Raw genomic sequence first — 22,055 nt, 5'->3', positions numbered from 1 at the left:
CAGAAGGATCGGCACATCTATGGTATTCTTGCCATCATGCAATACACAATTTCTCCGTAACCCAAATTATAAATTATATGAAATGCAAGGGTGTTAAGTGCAATTAACCCTAATGCTAACGGACAAATATTTGAGGGGCTATAAAACCAATTTCACAAGAATAGCATTGCCAGCTGGGACCTTTTTACCCTAGCTATGTCACAAATACAAAAGGTCAATCTCTTGGAAACAAGAGTGGAAGAAGCAAGTTCCTAGCATTTTTACAGTATGTACCAATTGAACAAGACTGTATATCTACAAGATATAAAAGGCCAAAGAGGACAGAGAAAGAGTTTGACTTCTCTCCTGTTTGAGTATAAAATGGATAGTCTAGTTGGAGCTTTTAAATTGTGTCACATGGACACTTTCTAAAAATTATAAGATTTAAATTTGTCTATCCACTCACAAACCTAATATTGAACAGACAAAATCTAAACCATCAATTCACAAAGAGAAAATTAAGAAGGCACGAGCATCTCTCTCTCCCTCTCTCACACACATACATCTACAACACTTAAGCTAGAATAATAAAGAAAGTAATACCTTGCCAAGGAAAAAAGATGAAGCAATTAACAGGAAAAGACCAAAAACTAAAGAAAAATTTAAACAAATATAATGCCATTCTCCTTAATGGTATCAATAACAATTCCAAGTTTCCCTTCAATTCTCTCATTCTTCTTTGGCTCATAAGCCATTGCAAATACATCGGCTTCCTTCGATCGCTCAGCAATCAGCTTCCCTACAACTCTGCAGGCATTGACATCAGTGAGCGAAGGCAATGTGTTCCTGAGATCCTTGGCATTTGTAGTTGCAACTGATATCACTTTGCTGGTTCCCCGATGCATCACTTTGGCATGGATGAATCGCTTTGAAAAGAAAACGTTTAGTAGAAATGGTCTCATATACATATCTGTCCTCTGTTTCCATGATTTCCGGTTAGGTCTTTTTGCAGCTTCACCTCGAGACCTTCGTGTCCAGGCTGCTTGAACAATAAATTCCTGCAACATAAAATTTTTCTTACTTGATTGAATTGAAACTATCTTGACTGAAACAAACATCGATTGACAAACCATTCGTGATTGAAAGTTTGGTTCGCTATGTTGAGACCACGAGTCTGCTTAAAAATTGATGTCTAATTATTCAGAAAATGGGTGTAAGCACAAAATTGAACAATCTAGTGTATGTTAACTGTGACACGCAACACCGATACAGACATGCCGACATGCAAGTTTTTAAAAAATGCAAAACATGCTTGGGACATGTTAAAATTATATATTTTTGCAAGGTTATTATATGTTACATATATGAATAATTTATTCAAAGATAATGAAAAATGTGTAACATAATAATTACATTTAAAAAGTTATTTATTTCATAATTTGAACATTAAAATATCATTCATGTAATAATTACATACGGAAGAATGCAAAATAATTATAGAATATTGTAATACTTATACAAGTTTCAAAACATATTAAGAGTGCATAAGTTGTGTACTGAAGAATGCGTAATATTGTTATTATGAAGAACATTATCACATAAGACGTGTTCGGAGGGTTCAAGAAGTGCTGCCTAAATGTCTGTAAAGTGTCGATTAAGTGTCTGATATTATGAATTTCATTTTTAAATCAAGACATGGTGAAGAAATGTCGGGCACAACACATTTCCTCTGCTGAAGTGTCTGTGCTTCTTAGAGTTGACCACAAGAACGAGGGATGGGACAAGGAACACAGTCAAAGTAATTTTCAGGAAGAGTACTGGCTTCTAATTGCCATTAGAATATAGCAATTTGATTGAACATCATGCGCAGACCATCTACGCAATTTCGTTGGAGGTTTTCATAAATGTGGTAGTGATATCTTAAAAATGGTGGCTGCTCCTTGCTCAGCGGCAAGAATTTAAGAGGGAAAAAGTAGGAATCTTGTGCAATTTAAATGGAAATCATGTATATGGTCAATTAAAAAAGTTGCATGAAAAACAAGACCTCACCTGTAGTGGCCCAACTGAAATGAAATTCAAGTGTAACTTCAAAGAAGCAAACATTTTGCCAAGGCAAAAGCACAATTTGAAGGCAAAAGGGAAGCTCAAGTGTAACTTCAAGTATATAATTCTTTAAAACCTAAAACAAGGCTATTTTTAAGTTTTTACGAAGAAGAAACACAAGGAATTATTGATTGTTTCATACAGAAAATTGAATGAAATGATTTTAATGTAACTGGTAAAAGAAAGCCAACATAAATAAATTATTGATTAGAGAATGCAGACCTCAAAGGGAACATTCTTATAAGCTCTTCCTCCAAAAAAAAAATGATTTTTCCCACTATGTCAATAAATTTGAGATGTTAATATTTTCTAGGTTTGACTATTTATCTTCAAGAGGCTCAATTTTGATTGCACATGCATCCCTACAAATATCCAGGTTTGATCATTCACTTATTGGCTTTTGGTGAAAAAGAAAAGGAATATATGCGGAAAAAAGTTTATGACCCACCGAAGAATGAGGGCAAAGGTCATGAAACAGATCATTCTTAGAATCCTCCATTACTAGTTTAGAAGATAGACTACATGCCATTTATCTCATTCCAAACATCAAAGAGAGAATGGTTTTACTTCAATGCATTAAGCATTACAACTAAATCTGATCTAAAACATGGTTCCATAAAAGCATCAAGCATTTAATATCATATTTATTTTATCTCTGGATGTGCCTTAATTGAATTAGATACAAGTTCTATTCAAAACCAGTCAAATTCATCATGTCTGCTTGAATGAGTTAATGATTCATAACCAATTCATTCTGGTTTCCAACAAGCACAATTTTGAATTCAAATAAGATAGGCAAGTGCTAGATTCAGAACATTTCGATAATTCTCAAACACAACTCTTATCAGTCCCTCATTCTGCACCAAATGTACCAAAACACATAAATAGTACCGAGATACTGCTGCCACTTATAAATTTTTTTATAGAGAAAATTACAATTCAGTGGTGTTTTCACAAAATAATTACAAATTCATGGAAAAGTTTAAGAGTTTAATTATTAATGTTCATAAAGTTTACCACTGATCTGAAATTATTTTTAAAAACCCACACTGAATTGTAATTGTTCCTTTTTTATATTTATCTCACTATTTTGCTGTGACTCGTAATGCCAAACTTAGATCAATATCACAATGTGTAAATATTAATGATTAAGATTGGTTAAACAAACTAGTGCCATATTATACAATAGAATCATTATATTTAAATATGAACCCATTATTGAAAATATTTTTGCAATCCAATGTCTGTCAAAAACAATTAAATTACAGTCCAATGACTTACACACAGATAAGAAACACTTTATAATATGAATTTCCAAATTGGGTTTGTATAATCTATTTTGAATTACATTTTAGGTTCTGTTCCAAATGAAGTAATGGGATTTCTATTACACACTGATTCAGACCATTTACAAATTATTCCAGAATCGCATATGCATACATAATTTCTAACAACATTGCAAAGTCATAGAAATGGGTTTTCCAGATAAATACTGATTTATCAAACCTAGTAAAAGAAGAATGATAAAGAGAGAGAATGAGGAAATGGGTAGTTTTTTTCCATACCTTGTTGAGTTTGGGGTTTGAAGGGTTTGAGAGTGAATTGATGGATAAATTGAGCTGAGGAAGAGAAGAAGACCATGAAATCGAAGTGGGTTTGGCTTGCCGATTTCCGAACAAATCAGAAGAGAGTTGAAATAGGAATGGTGGTGGTGAAGATATGCAGGCTGCCATCTCTGTTCTTGTGATGAGTTAAGAGAGAGAGAGAGAGAGAGAGAGAGAGAGAGAGAGCTAAATTGTTTTGCCATACCAGTGTGGAATCAAGATCTCCTTTTTGTATTTCCTACTTACAAGCCCATTTGGCCCATTTTAGAAGCTAATTTTGATAATTCGAACCGTTCATATTTTAAAATTTGTTCAGTATATCATACATGTAAAAAATTAAGTTGATCGAATATCAGAAAGCATGTGTTCGGAAAACTGTTTATTAAATTCTTTAAAAAAATGATTTTTAGTTTGAGTTTTTCGAACACATGTTTCCTGATATCCGATCAATTTAATTTTTTACAAGTATGATATACTGAACAAATTTTAAAATATCAACGGTTCAGATTATCAAATTGGGCCTAAAATGGGCCCAATAAACTTGTAAGTAAGAAATATATGGAAGAAATACAAGAAGAGAATGCGAGGAATCCTGATTCACCAGCGTGATACATCTCATAGGATTTTTTTTGTCCTCCTAAAGTTTTTATGCACTAATAAATTGTTTGGGAACGATAGATATTTTTGGTGAAACACCCTATCTAATTTTGGATGGCAGGAGAGATATAATATATATTTTTTTATTAATTAAAGTCACTTGATGACATTTTTCTATGATTATATCAACAACAAAAAAATTAAAAGTTTTCTATAATCATATTAAAGAAATTTTAAATTTTTTTTATGAAATCAGAGAAATTTTTTTATGAAAATTAAAATTTTTATATCGGACGAAATTTCTCTATGTCGATTTTTTTCTTTGAAAATGTTGAGGAATCCCAATTACTATGAAAATAAATGTCATTTATTTTATAAAATCTTAATATCAAAGATTTTAAAAAAATAATCTCATTTTTTAAACTTTTTATGAAAAGACATGTAAAAAAAGTAAAGAAAAACAATTGACAATTTATAGTAATTTTTTTGGACTAAAAATCTCTTTTCCCAAACAAAGCTTAAGATTGTTTATGCTTGATTTTAAATTTAATAATTTTTAAAAGTGTGTTTAAATATTACTTATTTACATTTTATACCAACTTTAGTCAAGTTGTTGAATTTTACTGGTGTATATAATTGAGTTGAATGGACTAATAATTGTTTAAACTTGATTTTAAAATGTATTTAATTTTAAAATATTTATATAATGAGTCAAATTCAAATAAGTTTTTAACAAATTGAATATGAATTATACTTGAATAATTTGATTCCTTTTACAATCCTTATTAGAGTTGTTTTTTTTTTTCTTTTTTTTTTTTTTCCGTTGGTGCTCAATAATGGGGGTGTTTAGTGTGAATTATAGAGGGTGATTATAACTTATTTTAATTTGGGAATCTGTACCAGACTGTTTGATACAGTTTCTGCTTACAATTTTTTAAGCAGAAATAGCTTAATTTAGTTGAGAAAAATTGATTATTTAGAAACTAAGAATGGGTGTTTTTGATTTCTGCTTTCTGATTATTAGCTTTTATCTTATAATAAGCTGTAAAAAGAGGGATAAAGAAGAATACGAAATTGAAGTAGATGGGGATCTATACATAGAGAGATTGTAATTAGAGAAATTTAGGCAAAACTTTTCCATTGAATCCTTATTTGGTGAAAAGAGTAGCTAAATTTATTTTACTTCATAAACCTCCTAAGGATAAAATACATAATTGAGTAAGAACAAAATAAAATATTTTCATTTTTTTTGTGTGGATAATATTGTCTGAGTAAAATGTTACTGTGAATGAGAGTAATACGTTACAGTCAAATACAGTAAGATGTTACTGTGAGATAGAGTAACATGTTACTGTCAAACAGAATAACATGTTATTATTATTGTTCACATCAATTTTGATGGTAATAATTTTTTTTTTAAAGTTTCATAATCAAGATGGATCCTATTTGATAAATCTTGATGAGAGAATTCTAAAAATAATTTTATTAAAAACTGGCATTTAAATCAAAAGTTATATTATTTTAAAGTTTGATATTTTAATAATAATGGTATGTGTTGAATTTTTTATTTTTATTTTTATTTTTTTTATACTTATACTTATTGCATTAAAATTTTATTATGAAAATTTTTTGATCAAATCTGAAGTTGTGGTTATGCAAGAGGGAAAAGAAAAAAATAAGATAAGATTTGAGAATGATGGAATTTCGCCAACACGGGCAGAGAAAGTGAAGACGATGGTAGATTTGATGCACAAAATTAGGTACTTTAATTTCAAATTAAAAAAAAACATTGAACCAAGGACCTTAAACATTAAAATCAATTGTAATGTCCTTCTCTAAGGATAATTTTTTTTAGGGACACCAAATTTCTAAAAAAACAACTGACACAATATGAGTAAACAATCTTTTTAATTGTCGGAATATAATGTGTATGGCTAAAATGATTTTGTGATTCGTTTTAGATCCTTAAAGCCACACCATGTTTGGCTTGTTTTGGTAAATTGGTTAAAAATTGATTTATTATTTTTTTTTTTAAGTTTTTTTTTGAAAAAACGTGTAAAAAAATAGAAAGATGATGTGACTTAAAATAAGGCCTAGTTTGGAAAGATTGAAAAAAGACAAAAAGTCAAAAAGTCACTATCCTATTAAAGTCACTATCCTATTTAAGTCACATCATCTCTCTAATACATCACTTCAAACCCAACTCAAACCCAACCCATATTTCATAAAAAGTTAAAAAGTGCACTTATTTAGTCTTCCCAAACTAAGTCAAAAATTAACTTTTAGCCAAGTTTCTAAAACACTACAAAGAGACTGGACAAGTAAACATGTGGAGCGTAATATTTAGGGTTGGTTTGAGATGTTCTAAAAAAGTGTACTTTTTGACTTATTGGCTTATATGGGTTGGGTTTGGGTTGGGTTTGATGTGATGTGTTAGAAATGTAATGTGATTTAAACAAGATGATGTGACTTAAATAGGATAGTGACTTTTTGACTTTTTGTATTATTTAGTAGATGCCAAACTTGGCCTTAGTCTTCGTTTGGCATGAAAAAGTTTGAGGCTTTTTGGCTAAAATAATCACAAAAAGACAAAATAAGTTAAAAAGTCAATAAGACAAAATGTCACATTTAAATCATAATTATTTTATTTTTTTTCCACAAAAGTCAAAAAGTTCAAAGAGTTTATCTCAAATGAGATTTTTTAGCTTCAAGCTAAAATAGCCAAAAAGTTAAAAAGTCAGCCCACATCCCAAACGAAGCTTATTGTTGTTTGACTAGTGATGCATTGTTTTGAAAAGTTAGCTAAAAGTTACTTTTTGGCTTTCAATCTATTTTGGATTACATCATTTCTCTACTTTTTTATACGTTTTTTTTAGAAAAAAAGTTTAAAAAAATTAAAAAGTTAATTTTTAACCAACTTCCCAAAACAACTCTCGTTTGGCAAGTGACTTTTTTAGCCAAAAAGTCACTAAAAAAACCAAAAAATCAACAATCCATACTAAAAAGTCAAAGATTCTCTTTTCTTTCTACTTTTTGCACATCTTTTCGTAAAAAATTAAAAAGTTATCCCAAACATACTAATTTTTTTTAACTCATATTTTAACTAAATAACCAAAAAATTACTAAATTAATCTGTTCCCAAACGAGGCCAGCCCCAATCTAACTAGGCATATAATCATTCATAATAGAGGTACTTTCACTCTGATTTTGGACTAATTCAACCCCCAAAAAAAAAAAAAATGATATTGAATTCCTAATCCCTGCATTGGGACAAAATAACATGCACATTTTAAAAATCTATAGACTACAAAATCCTGCATTTGATTGTTTTCTCTGGTTTTGGGCATTCCATACATTTTTATATGTTTTGAATGAACTATTTTATATATATAAAAATGAAGAATATCATGACTTAAATCTTAAGTATAGAATTGTGAGCCATCCACAAATATTTTATCACAATAATTGAAAAAGGGTTATCAATAGTCAATGTTGTAGAATAACATGAACTAGCTTATTCCTAATTTTGCGTTATCAAAGTCAATTTTGTACTACGAACAATGCTCGGCACTCTGTCAAGTGAACCCTCATCCTCTACCCTACCCTCCCTTGACTTGTATTAATCAGAATTTTACTCCATTAAAAATTGAAGAAAAAGTAGTTAAATTGGCCTATTTCTTATAAGAAATCGGAGGATGACACAACATTTTTTCCAGGAAATTCCCAACAACAAATACACACTAATGCTTCTTTCATGCACATGATCATGAAGTCCCAGTTTCTCAGATTGATAGTGATGAATAAATTACCTAGGTAGTTCTTGTAATTTGATTTTTATATTAGTTTAATCCTTTAAATTTTAATAGTATTAACTTCTTCTTCTTCTTCTTCTTTTAATATATATATATATATATATTTTTTTTTTTAACATTTTCAATTTGATCTAATCGAAGTGGGTTTGGCTTGCCGCTTCCCGAACAAGCCAGAAGAGAGTAGAAACAGGGATGGTGGTGGTGAAGATATGCAGGTTGCCATCTCTGTTCTTGTGATGAGAGAGAGAGAGAGAGAGAGATTTTTGAATTTTTTTTAATAAAAAAATATGTAAAAAAATAAAGAAAATAATCAACAATTTATAATATTTTTTTGACTAAAAATCTCTCTTCCCAAACATGGCCTAAGATTGTTTGAGCTTGATTTTAAATTTAATAAATTTTAAAGTGTGTCTAAACCTCACTTATTTACTTTTCTTATATACGAATTTTAATTAAGTCAAATTTAAGTATTTTCAATTTTAATTGTTAATGTACCACTAAACCTAACCCACTACACCCACTCAACTCCACTAAACCTAACCCACTCTACCTACTACCTCCACTTCACCCCCTACCAGCACCACCACAATCTGCTACCTTCTCTTCTATATATAGGAGTTGTAATCAATATACACAAATCAATCTTGTAATATACACAACAATCAATAATACATTGAATTTTATCATGGTATCAGAGCTAGGTTAAGAAGCTAGTAATTCTGCTTCACCGGCGGGCGGCAGCCTCGCCTTGACCGCCCGCCGGACCTCTACTCTCTCTCTGCAAGTTCAACCAACCTCCATGGCTTTTCTAGCTCGAAACTCACCTTGCTCCATTCTCATCAATAAAAACACTAACAGACACATACAACAAGCTCACTCACTGCGACCCTACGCCCAGCTGGGTCGTCGACGTCTCCCTCCGCGGCGAGTCCGAAGACCTCATCTTCGAAAAAGCCGGCCGGACAGGGTTCATGACTGGTTCAATCTCCCCTTCCATCTGCACTCTCGACCGCCTCACCACCCTCATCGTCGCCGACTGAAAAGGCATCACTGGCGAGATTCCGAAGTGCATCACTTCTCTCTCCCATCTCCGGATCCTCAACGTCATTGGAAACAAAATCTCCGGCAAACTTCCGGCCGATATCGGTCGACTGAGTCGACTCACTGTTCTCAACGTCGCCGACAATGTCCTCTCCGGTCCAATCCCCACCTCCATCGTCAATCTCCAGAGCCTTATGCAGCCTTCGACCTTACACCATGCCGAATACAAAGCCCACTCCCTTTCTCGGCTTGGGGAGAAGAAGAGCTGGACATCCCAGATTCAACACACCACACTGAGACAGAGGAGAGAACACAGCACACAACACAGGAAAAGCGAGGAGCGGCTCTCTCTCTCGAGGGAGTTGTTCTCTCTCCCAACCTGGTCTCTCTCTCTCTCTCTCTCTCTCGCATGAGTTGGTTCGGAGATAAAGACATCAACAAGGAACCAATCTCTCTCTCTATGCCACGAGACTCATGACTCTCGGATACACATGCACACGGGTTAGGGAGGGACACCATTAACACATGCTTTCCCATTAATGCCTTTTGCTTATTATTTTTTTTTTATTCTTACACTTTAAACCCTCTCTTTCCAACCCACCACCCCACATGCACTTTATGATTCTTTATTCCACCCATTTTTTTTTTATTCCACCCACCAGCGCATGCTTTCCCATTAATACCTTTTTCTTATTATTTTTTTTTTTATTCTTATTATTCTTCCCACCAAAAAAAAAAAAAAAAAAAAAAAACAAACAAACCAATCCATCATCCACCGCCCAACCTTTATTTTTTATTATAACTTTATTTTTTACTATCACGCTTATTTGGTGCTCTTGATTCACCCTGTTCCCCACTCCCACCTTTCTTATTTTTATTCATCTTTATCTATTCATCATCACCATGCTTAAAAAAAAAAAAAAAAAAAAAAAAAAAAAAAAAAAAAAAAAAAAACACAACACAAACATTTCCAATTTGCACAACAACCCATATTTTATTCATCTCAGGGCTCACCCCGATCACAATTTTCTACAACAAAAAAAAAAAAAAAAAAAAAAAAAAAAAACAAAAACAAAAACAAAAACAAACCCACACACAACAACCTCATCCACAGGTGGGATTTCCCTTCTCTACTCTGCCGCCGGTCTTTTCTTCTTGCCTCCGTCCAGGGCGGCCCTTGCCGGTGTTGCCTCCGTGTTTCCCACTCCACTGGGCACGATCACTACTCCCTGCTCCTCCACTGCAGCATATGGCGGCCCTCCAAATCGGAACATCACGGTGGCCTTCCGCTTCAGCTCCTTGTTTTCTGCCCTTAGCACGCTTATCTCTGCTCGCGCATCCTTATACATGCGTTGGAGCAGAGCCAGCTGGGAGTTTAAATGCTGCACCTCATTTGTCCTACTCTGCAGCCGGTTCGACAAATTTGTGACCGCCGTCATGCTTTCCACACATGCCTTCAAAGTATACTGATTGGCCTCCACATCCGACTGCACCGCCATTTTTTGCTCCACCGACCGCATCGGAAAGTTCAACGGAGCAAACACGGAGGTGTTTGGTTGAGGTTCACTGGTCTCCGCACCAGTTCTCTCTCTTGTTGACTCGTTCAGTTCGGGAAAGAGCGTCAGCAGACCACGGGAAGAGGAGGACGACGAGGCCATTGTCTGGGCAACTGAGTTTTTCAGACTCTCTCTCTCAGCACAACGAAGTTTTTTTTTCAGAGGTTTTTTGTCTCCGCCTCTGCCTCAGCCTCTGCCTCTGCCTTCGTCTTGTTTAAATAGCCAAGGCCAGCCACGCGCATCGCGCGCCTCTTGACGCCAGACAAACGGGCACGCCAGCCAAGGCACTCACGTGCCTCGCCATCATTTCTGGCACGCCTTTTGATGCATCGGGCACGCCTTTTGATGGCACGCCTTTTGACAGATTGGGCACACCTTTTGAGGGCACGACTTTTGAGGGCTCGATATCTACATCCATGTATATCTTTTGGGCAGCCTATATACACACTCATACAGTGTCTTGTACAACGGTCAGCTTTATCAATCCCTTTGTTTCAACCTCAAATAGGTTTCTATCTTCACACCTATTTGAGTTTGAGGGGGGGTTATACACAGTATCATGTTCAAGTCACCCCATGGCGCACTCCCTAAGTCGCCCCCTTGGTGCACCACCACAAGCCTCTACAACGGTCCGACATGACCCCGTAAACTGTCTGCTCCAACGGTCCGACATGACCCCATAAACTGTCTTCAACAACGGTCTGACACGACCACACAGTGTCCTGCTACATCGGTCCGACATGACCTCGTAAACTGTCCTGCTACAACGGTCCGACATGACCCCGTAAACTGTCTGCTACAACGGTCCGACATGACCCCGTAAACTATCCTGCTACATCGGTCCGACATGACCCCGTAAACTGTCTTCTACAACGGTCCGACATGACCCCGTAAACTGTCCTGCTACATCGGTCCGACATGACCCCGTAAACTGTCTTCTACAACGGTCCGACATGACCCCGTAAACTGTCCTGCTACATCGGTCAGACATGACCCCGTAAACTGTCTTCTACAACGGTCCGACATGACCCCATAAACTGTCCTGCTACAACGGTCCGACATGACCCCGTAAACTGTCTTCTACATCGGTCTGGCACGACCACACAGTGTCTGCTACAACGGTCCGACATGACCCCGTAAACTGTCTGCTACAACGGTCCGACATGACCCCATAAACTGTCTGCTACATCGGTCTGACACGACCATACCGTGTCTCCTATCCTGTTTTATTTATCAGTTTATTTTTCTGTTTTGTGACTCTCTCCAAACTCAAGTTGGCTAGTGCCTATCCTCCTTGAGTTTGAGGGGGGCTGTTAATGTACCACTAAACCTAACCCACTACACCCACTCAACTCCACTAAACCTAACCCACTCTACCTACTACCTCCACTTCACCCCCTACCAGCACCACCACAATCTGCTACCTTCTCTTCTATATATAGGAGTTGTAATCAATATACACAAATCAATCTTGTAATATACACAACAATCAATAATACATTGAATTTTATCATTAATATATATGAGTCGAGCTTAATAATAAATTGTGTAAGCTTGATTTTAAAATGTATTTAATTTTGACATATTTATATAACAAGTCAAACTCAAATAAGTTTTTAAAAAGTTAAATATGAATCGTAGTTGAACAATTTGATTAATTTTATAATTCTTATTAGAGTCGTCTTTATTGCTCAAGAATAAGTGACCACAACATGAAAGGAGGGACACAGAAGAACAAGAAACCAGAGTTGATTGGGACCTATGCAGAAAGGAATTGTGATTGTGGTTGCATAAGAGGGAAAAGAGAGAATAAGATGATGGGATTTTCGACAACATGGAGAAGAGAGAGAAGGCAATCATAGATTTTGACATTCTAGTTTTTTTTCTTGGTCACTCATCATCGTTGAAGCACACTAGTGCCAACATTTGTAAGGGTAAAATCGTCCCCAACTTTAACTCATGCATAAATTAGGGGGTGGTTCTAAATGCACCCCATTTTTTTGGTTGGACACCTCAACTTTCAATTTTTTTTTTTAATACCATTTTATTTCTCAATTAAATTATTAAAATATTCAAATCTTAACTCTAACTTCGGCATCCCCTCTCTAGCTCCGGTAGTCCTCCCAGCATTAGCCAGCATTTCCCAACCCTCCTCTCGTCATCGTCATCGTCACCACTCTCTCAACTCCCACTGGCCCATCTGATGAGAGTTTTGGTGACAAGTGGGTAAAGTTGGAATTAAATGAGGTGTTCAACAAAAGAAGAAAAAAAATTAAAAATTTCAGTTGGGTTGTACAAAGGAATAAGGTGTCCAACCAAATTATTCAGGTACATTTAGTGCTACCCCAAATTAGGTCCTTTCATTTTAGATTTCAAAAAACATTAAACTAAAAACCTTAGACATTAAAATCAATTGTAACATCCTTCTCCAATGATATTTTTTTTAGGGATACCAAATTTCTAAAAAACAACTGACACAATATGAGTAACACAATCTTTTTAATTGTGGGCTTAGAATTAATGTGTATGACTATAATTATTTTGTAATTTATTCTAGATCCTTCAATTTACATCATATTTGTTTGAAAAAATTAGAAAGAGATTAGACTCCCAACATTTATTCTTGTTTGACTAGTGCTGCATACTAGTGGGTAACCTATGAAAAATTATTTGTTGATCTAGGTATCACGTGGTCATATTTTTGGTTAATTATAAATTATAATAATTTTTTATATTTTTCAATCACTCAATATAAAATTATGAATCTCATTCCTATCAATCACAAATGAATCAGACCATTTACATATTATTCCAGAATCGCATACACATACATAATTTCTAACGACATTGCAAAGTCATAGAAATGGGTTTTCCAGATAAATACTGATTTATCAAACCTAGTAAAAGAAGAATGATAAAGAGAGAGAATGAGGAAATGGGTAGTTTTTTTCCATACCTTGTTGAATTTGGGATTTGAAGGGTTTGAGAGTGAATTGATGGATAAATTGAGCTGAGGAAGAGAAGAAGACCATGAAATCGAAGTGGGTTTGGCTTGCCGATTTCCGAACAAGTCAGAAGAGAGTTGAAATAGGGATGGTGGTGGTGAAGATATGCAGGCTGCCATCTCTGTTCTTGTGATGAGTTAAGAGAGAGAGAGAGAGCTAAATGGTTTTGCCATACCAGTGTGGAATCAAGACCTCCATTTTGTATTTCCTACTTACAAGCCCATTTGGCCCATCTTAGAAGCTAATTTTGATAATTCGAATCGTTCATATTTTAAAATTTGTTCAGTATATCATACATGAAAAAAATCAAGTTGATCGAATATCAGAAAGCATGTGTTTGGAAAACTATTTATTAAATTCTTTTAAAAAATAATTTTTAGTTTTAGTTTTTCGAACACATGTTTTCTGATATCCGATCAATTTGATTTTTTATAAGTATGATATACTGAACAAATTTTAAAATATCAACGGTTCAGATTATCAAAATTGGGCCTAAAAGTGGGCCCAATAAACTTGTAAGTAAGAAATATATGGAAGAAATACAAGAAGAGAATGCGAGGAATCCTGATTCACCAGTGTGATACATCTCATAGGATTTTTTTTGTCCTCCTAAACTTTTTATGCACTAATAAATTGTTTGGGAACGATAGATATTTTTGGTGAAACACCCTATCTAATTTTGGATGGCAGGAGAGATATAATATATATTTTTTTATTAATTAAAGTCACTTGATGACATTTTTTTATGATTATATCAAAAAAAAAAAAAAAAAATTTCTATAATCATATTAAAGAAATTTTAAATTTTTTTTTTTATGAAATCAGAGAAGTTTTTCTATGAAAATTAAAATTTTTATATCGGACGAAATTTCTCTATGTCGATTTTTTTCTTTGAAAATGTTGAGGAATCCCAATTACTATGAAAATATTGTATGTCATTTATTTTATAAAATCTTAATATCAAGGATTTTAAAAAAAAAAATCTCATTTTTTAAATTTTTTATGAAAAGACATGTAAAAAAAGTAAAGAAAAACAATTGACAATTTATAGTAATTTTTTTGGACTAAAAATCTCTTTTCCCAAACAAAGCTTAAGATTGTTTAAGCTTGATTTTAAATTTAATAATTTTTAAAAGTGTGTTTAAATATTACTTATTTACATTTTATACCAACTTTAGTCAAGTTGTTGAATTTTACTGGTGTATATAATTGAGTTGAATGGACTAATAATTGTTTAAACTTGATTTTAAAATGTATTTAATTTTGAAATATTTATATAATGAGTCAAATTTAAATAAGTTTTTAACAAATTGAATATGAATTATACTTGAATAATTTGATTCCTTTTACAATCCTTATTAGAGTTCTTTTTTTTTTTTTTTTTTTTTTTTTCGTTGGTGCTCAATAATGGGGGTGTTTAGTGTGGATTATAGAGGGTGATTATAGCTTATTTTAATTTAGGAATCTGTGCCAGACTGTTTGATACAGTTTCTGCTTATAATTTTTTAGGCAGAAATAGCTTAATTAAGTTGAGAAAAATTGATTATTTAGAAGCTGAGAATAGGTGTTTTTGATTTCTGCTTTCTGATTATTAGCTTTTATCTTATAATAAGCTGTAAAAAGAGGGACAAAGAAGAATACGAAATTGGAGTAGATGGGGATCTATACATAGAGAGATTGTAATTAGAGAAATTTAGGCAAAACTTCTCCATTGAATCCTTATTTGGTAAAAAGAGTAGCTAAATTTATTTTACTTCATAAACTTCTTAAGGAGAAAATACATAATTGAGTAAGAACAAAATAAAATATTTTCATTTTTTTGTGTGAATAATATTGTCTGAGTAAAATGTTACTGTGAATGAGAGTAATACGTTACAGTCAAATACAGTAACATGTTACTGTGAGATAGAGTAATATGTTACTGTCAAACAGAGTAACATGTTACTATTATTGTTCACATCAATTTTGACGGTAATAATTTTTTTTTTTAAAGTTTTATAATCAAGATGGATCTTATTTGATAAATCTTAATGAGAGAATTCTAAAAATACTAATTTTATTAAAAACTGACATCTAAATCAAAAGTTATATTATTTTAAAATTTGATATTTTGATAATAATGATATGTGTTAAATTTTTTATTTTTATTTTTTTTATACTTATTCTTATTGTATTAAAATTTTATTATGAAAAAATTTTGACCAAATCTCAAGTTGTGGTTATGCAAGAGGAAAAGGAAAAAAATAAGATAAGATTTGAGAATGATGGAATTTCGCCAACACGGGCAGAGAAAGTGGAGACAATGGTAGATTTGATGCACAAAATTAGGTACTTTAATTTCAAATTAAAAAAAAAAACATTGAACCAAGGACCTTAAACATTAAAATCAATTGTAATGTCCTTCTCTAAGGATAATTTTTTTTAGGGACAAATTTCTAAAAAAACAACTGACACAATATGAGTAAACAATCTTTTTAATTGTGGGAATATAATGTGTTTGGCTAAAACGATTTTGTGATTTGTTTTAGATCCTTAAACCTACACCATGTTTGGCTTGTTTTGGTAAATTGGTTAAAAATTGATTTAAGTTTTTTTTTGAAAAAACGTGTAAAAAAATAGAAAGATGATGTGACTTAAAATAAGTTAAAAGTCAAAAATTAACTTTGAACCAAGTTTCTAAAACACTACAAAGAGACTAGATAAGTAAACATGTGGAGCGTAATATTTAGTCTTCGTTTGGCATAAAGAAGTTTGAGGCTTTTTGGCTAAAATAATCACAAAAAGACAAAATAAGTTAAAAAGTCAATAAGACAAAATGTCACATTTAAATCATAATTATTTTATTTTTTTTTCCACAAAAGTCAAAAAGTTCAAAAAGCTTATCTCAAATGAGATTTTTTTAGCTTCAAGCTAAAATAGCCAAAAAGTTAAAAAGTCAGCCCACATCCCAAACGAAGCTTATTGTTGTTTGACTAGTGATGCATTGTTTTGAAAAGTTAACTAAAAGTTACTTTTTGGCTTTCAATCTATTTTGGATTACATCATTTTTCTACTTTTTTATACGTTTTTTTTAGAAAAAAAGTTTAAAAAAATTAAAAAGTTAATTTTTAATCAACTTTCCAAAACAACTCTCGTTTGGCAAGTGACTTTTTTAGCCAAAAAGTCACTAAAAAAACCAAAAAACCAACAATCCATACCAAAAAGTCAAAAATTCTCTTTTCTTTCTACTTTTTGCACATCTTTTCGTAAAAAACTAAAAAATTATCACAAACATACTAATTTTTTTTAACTCATATTTTAGCTAAATAATCAAAAAATTACTAAATTAGTCTGTTCCCAAACGAGGCCAGTCTCAATCTAACTAGGCATATAATCATTCATAATAGAGGTACTTTCACTCTGATATTGGACTAATTCAACCCAAAAAAAAAAAAAAATTGATATTGAATTCCTAATCCCTGCATTGGGACAAAATAACAGGCACATTTTAAAAATCTATAGACTACAAAATCCTGCATTTGATTGTTTTCCTGGTTTTGGGCATTCCATACATTTTTATATGTTCTGAATGAACTATTTTATATATATAAAAATGAAGAATATCATGACTTAAATCTTAAGTATAGAATTGTGAGCCATCCACAAATATTTTATCACAATAATTGAAAAAGGGTTATCAATAGTCAATGTTGTAGAATAACATGAACTAGCTTATTCCTAATTTTGCGTTATCAAAGTCAATTTTGTACTACGAACAATGCTCGGCACTCTATCAAGTGAACCCTCATCCTCTACCCCCCCTTGACTTGTATTAATCAGAATTTTACTCCATTAAAAATTGAAGAAAAAGTTGTTAAATTGGCCTATTTCTTATAAGAAATCGGAGGAAGACACAACATTTTTTCCAGGAAATTCCCAACAACAAATACACACTAATGCTTCTTACATGCACATGATCATGAAGTCCCAGTTTCTCAGATTGATAGTGATGAATAAGTTACCTAGGTAGTTCTTGTAATTTGATTTTTATGTTTGTTTAATTCTTTAAATTTTAATAGTATTAACTTCTTCTTCTTCTTCTTCTTTTTTTAATATATATATATATATATATATTTTTACATTTTCAATTTGATCTAATCGAAGTGGGTTTGGCTTGCCGATTTCCAAACAAGCCAGAAGAGAGTAGAAACAGGGATGGTGGTGGTGAAGATATGCAGGTTGCCATCTCTGTTCTTGTGATGAGAGAGAGAGAGAGAGAGATTTTTGAATTTTTTTTAATAAAAAAATATGTAAAAAAATAAAGAAAATAATCAACAATTTATAATTTTTTTTGACTAAAAATTCTCTTCCCAAACATGGCCTAAGATTGTTGGAGCTTGATTTTAAATTTAATAAATTTTAAAGTGTGTCTAAACATTACTTATTTACTTTTCTAATATACGAATTTTAATTAAGTCAAACTTAAGTATTTTCAATTTTAATATATATGAGTCGAGCTTAATAATAAATTGTGTAAGCTTGATTTTAAAATGTATTTAATTTTGACATATTTATATAACAAGTCAAACTCAAATGAGTTTTTAACAAGTTGAAACTTTTTCACAATTCTATTAAACGGGACCTATGAATCGTAGTTGAATAATTTGATTAATTTTATAATCCTTATTAGAGTCGTCTTTATTGCTCAAGAATTAGTGACCGCAACATGAAAGGAGGGACAAAGAAGAACAAGAAACCAGAGTTGATCGGGACCTATGCATAAAGGAATTGTGATTGTGGTTGCATAAGAGGGAAAAGAGAGAATAAGATGATGGGATTTTCGACAACATGGAGAAGAGAGAGAAGGCAATCATAAATTTTGACATTCTAGTTTTTTTTCTTGGTCACTACTCATCGTTGAAGCACACTAGTGCCAACATTTGTAAGGGTAAAATCGTCCCTAACTTTAACTCATGCATAAATTAGGGGGTGGTTCTAAATGCACCCCATCTTTTTGGTTGGACACCCCAACTTTCAAAATTTTTTTTTTTAATACCATTTTATTTCTCAATTAAATTATTAAAATATTCAAATCTTAACTCTAACTTCGGCATCTTCTCTCTAGCTCGGGTAGTCCTCCCAGCGTTGGCAAGCATTTCCCAACCCTCCTCTCGTCATCGTCGTTATCACCACTCTCTCAACTCCCACTGGCCCATCCGATGAGAGTTCTGGCGACAAGTGGGTAAGGTTGGAATTAAATGAGGTGTTTAACAAAAGAAGAAAAAAAATTAAAAATTTCAGTTGGGGTGTACAAAGGAATGAGGTGTCCAACCAAATTATTCAGGTACATTTAGTGCTACCCCAAATTAGGTCCTTTCATTTTAGATTTCAAAAAACATTATACTAAAAACCTTAGACATTAAAATCAATTGTAACATCCTTCTCCAATGATATTTTTTTTTAGGGATACCAAATTTCTAAAAAACAACTGACACAATATGAGTAACATAATCTTTTTAATTGTGGGCTTAGAATTAATGTGTATGACTAGAATTATTTTGTAATTTATTCTAGATCCTTCAATTTACAACATATTTGTTTGAAAAAATTAGAAAGTGATTAGACTAGTAAACATGTGGAGCCCAACATTTATTCTTGTTTGACAAGTGCTGCATACTAGTGGGTAACCCATGAAAAATTATTTGTTGATCTAGGTATCACGGAACCATATTTTTGGTTAATTATAAATTATAATATTTTCTTATATTTTTTAATTAGTCAATATAAAATTATGAATCTTACTCCTATCAATCACAACACAATTTAAAAATCACATAGCCATACCCAGTACCACCAAATAATTTTTTGTAAGCCATGCAATATGGGCTAGACATATTAATGTTAGGAATCATGAAAAAAATATTATAAAAATAGTCATGAAAGATATTTCACCTTTAAATTACACATATAATAAAATACCATGTACTAATCAAATGATGAAAAAATTTCATAATATATTTCATGATATTTTTTTTATGGTCCCGAATCACTCTCAACCATCGGCTTATAATCTCATTCAATAGAGGTACTTTGACTCTAATTTTGGACTAATTCAAAAAAATAAAAATAAAAAAATGATTTGGAAGTCCTAATCCCTGCATGGGGACAAAATAACATGAACCTTTTCAAAATCCGTAGACTAGAAAATCCTACATTTGATTGTTTTCCTGATTTTCGACATAACCATACATTTTCATATGCCTTGAATGAACTATTTTATATATATATATAGGTATGGCTTCCGTCTAGTCCGGGATCGGATTGGACCGTGTTGTTAGACCTGTGGAGGCCCACCACGGGTTTCGTTTTGATAATCTAAATCGTTGAATGTGTAGAAATCGTCGAGTATTATATGGCTATAAAAAATCACGTTGATCGGATATCGATAGCTATGTGATCAAATAATTTTTTGTCAACCGTTAATTTATTCACCGTCCAATTTTTTTAATACGAAATTGATTTGATCATATAGCTATCGATATCCGATCAACGTGATTTTTTACAGGCATATAGTACTCGACGAGTTCTACATTTTGAACGGTTCAGATTATCAAAATAGGACCCGTGATGGGCCCCTACGAGCCCAACAGCACGGTCCAATCCGATCCCGGACTAGACAAAAGCCATACCCTATATATATATATATATATATGTATATGTATAAATTAAGAATATTATGATTCAAATCTTAAGTATAGAATTGTGAGCTGTCCACATATATTTTAAGGTAAATTACAAATATAACCATGAAGTATGCTTAAATTACAGATTTTGATGTTCTATTTTTTTTCTTGGTCACTCATCATCGTTGAAGCACACTAGTGTCAACATTTGTAAGAGTAAAATGGTCCACAACTTTAACTCATGCATAAATCAGGGGGTGGTTCTAAATGCACCCCATCTTTTTAGTTGGACACCTCTACTTTCAATTTTTTTTAATATCATTTTATTTCTCAATTAAATTATTAAAATATTCAAATCTTAACTCTAACTCTGGCATCCCCTCTCTAGCTACGGTAGTCCTCCTAGCGTTGGCAAGCATTTTCCAACCCTCTTCTCATCGTTGTCGTCACCTCTATCCCAACTCTTAGTGGCCCATCCGATGAGAGTTCTAATGACAAGTGGATATGGTGTCCAACCAAATTATTCAGGTATATTTAGCGCTACCCCAAATTAGGTCCTTTCATTTTAGATTTCAAAAAACATTGAACTAAAAACCTTCTCCAAAGATAATTTTTTTTAGGGATACCAAATTTCTAAAAAACAACTGAGCAATATGAGTAACATAATCTTTTTAATTGTGGGCTTAGAATTAATGTGTATGACTAAAATTATTTTGTTATTTATTATAGATCCTTCAATTTACACCATGTTTATTTGAAAAAGTTAGAAAGCGATTAGACTAATAGACATGTGGCGCCCAACATTTATTCTTGTTTGACTAGTGCTACATACTAGTGGCTAACCCATGAAAAATTATTGTTGGTCTAGGTATCACATGGCCATGTTCTTGGTTAATTATAAATTATTATATTTTATTATATTTTTCAATCACTCAATATAATATTATGAATCTCACTCCTATTAATTACAACACAACTAAAGAATCACATAGCCATATCCAGTACCACCAAATAATTTCTCGTAAGCCATGCAATATGGGCTAGGCATGTTCAATCAATTGATTAAATCACTCTCAACCATGGGCTTATAATCTCATTCAATAGAGGTACTTTGACTCTAATTTTGGACTAATTCAAATAAAAATAAAAAATGATATGGAAGTCCTAATACCTGCATGGGGACAAAATAACGTGAACATTATCAAAATCTGTAGACTAGAAAATCCTACGTTTGATTGTTTTCCTGATTTTAGACATACCATACATTTTTATATGTTTTGAATGAACTATTATATATATATATATATATATATGTATGTATGTATGTATGTATAAATTAAGAATATTATGATTCAAATCTTAAATATAGAATTGTGTGCTGTCCACATATATTTTAGGATAAATTACAAATACATCCATTGAGGTTTGCTTAAAATATAAATTGTCCCTTATAGTTTAAAAAATTATAAATACTCCCTTATTAGAATTTTTTATTTAACAAAATTAATTAAAAAAATAAAATTCATAATTATTCTCTTATATAATAATAAAATTACCTAAAGTATTAATTGAAACATATTTCTAACATCGTTAAAAACTGTTAATTGACTTGATGATTTATTAATAGAAGAGGCGATTTATTATAAAATTAGAAAGCTCAAGGGTGGAATGTAATTTTTAAAATCACATGGAACGA

At 32.3% G+C, this 22,055-nt stretch overlaps 1 protein-coding gene across 2 annotated transcripts; it reads right to left on the bottom strand.

The window, feature by feature from the left end:
• Positions 1–373: 373 nt before the first annotated feature.
• On the bottom strand, positions 374–13,888 carry LOC114322325 (uncharacterized). 2 transcript variants are annotated; one of them, XM_028269600.2, is made up of 2 exons: positions 13,649–13,888; positions 374–1,037 (listed from the first exon to the last, which is right to left on the bottom strand). In XM_028269600.2, the coding sequence occupies exons 1-2, from the start codon at positions 13,814–13,816 to the stop codon at positions 642–644; spliced, it is 564 nt and encodes a 187-aa protein (XP_028125401.2). In that variant the 5' UTR covers positions 13,817–13,888; the 3' UTR covers positions 374–641. The 2 variants fall into 2 exon arrangements, with proteins under 2 accessions (XP_028125401.2, XP_082772482.1); XM_082916356.1 differs by lacking the exon at positions 13,649–13,888 and adding an exon at positions 3,648–4,303.
• Positions 13,889–22,055: the final 8,167 nt, after the last annotated feature.

Source organism: Camellia sinensis, chromosome 2 (genome assembly GCF_055761805.1).
Source record: "Camellia sinensis isolate YWXY chromosome 2, ASM5576180v1, whole genome shotgun sequence".
NCBI lineage: Eukaryota > Viridiplantae > Streptophyta > Magnoliopsida > Ericales > Theaceae > Camellia > Camellia sinensis.
Note: the sequence above shows the minus strand (reverse complement) of the source record. Positions and strands in the feature narration are given on the sequence as shown.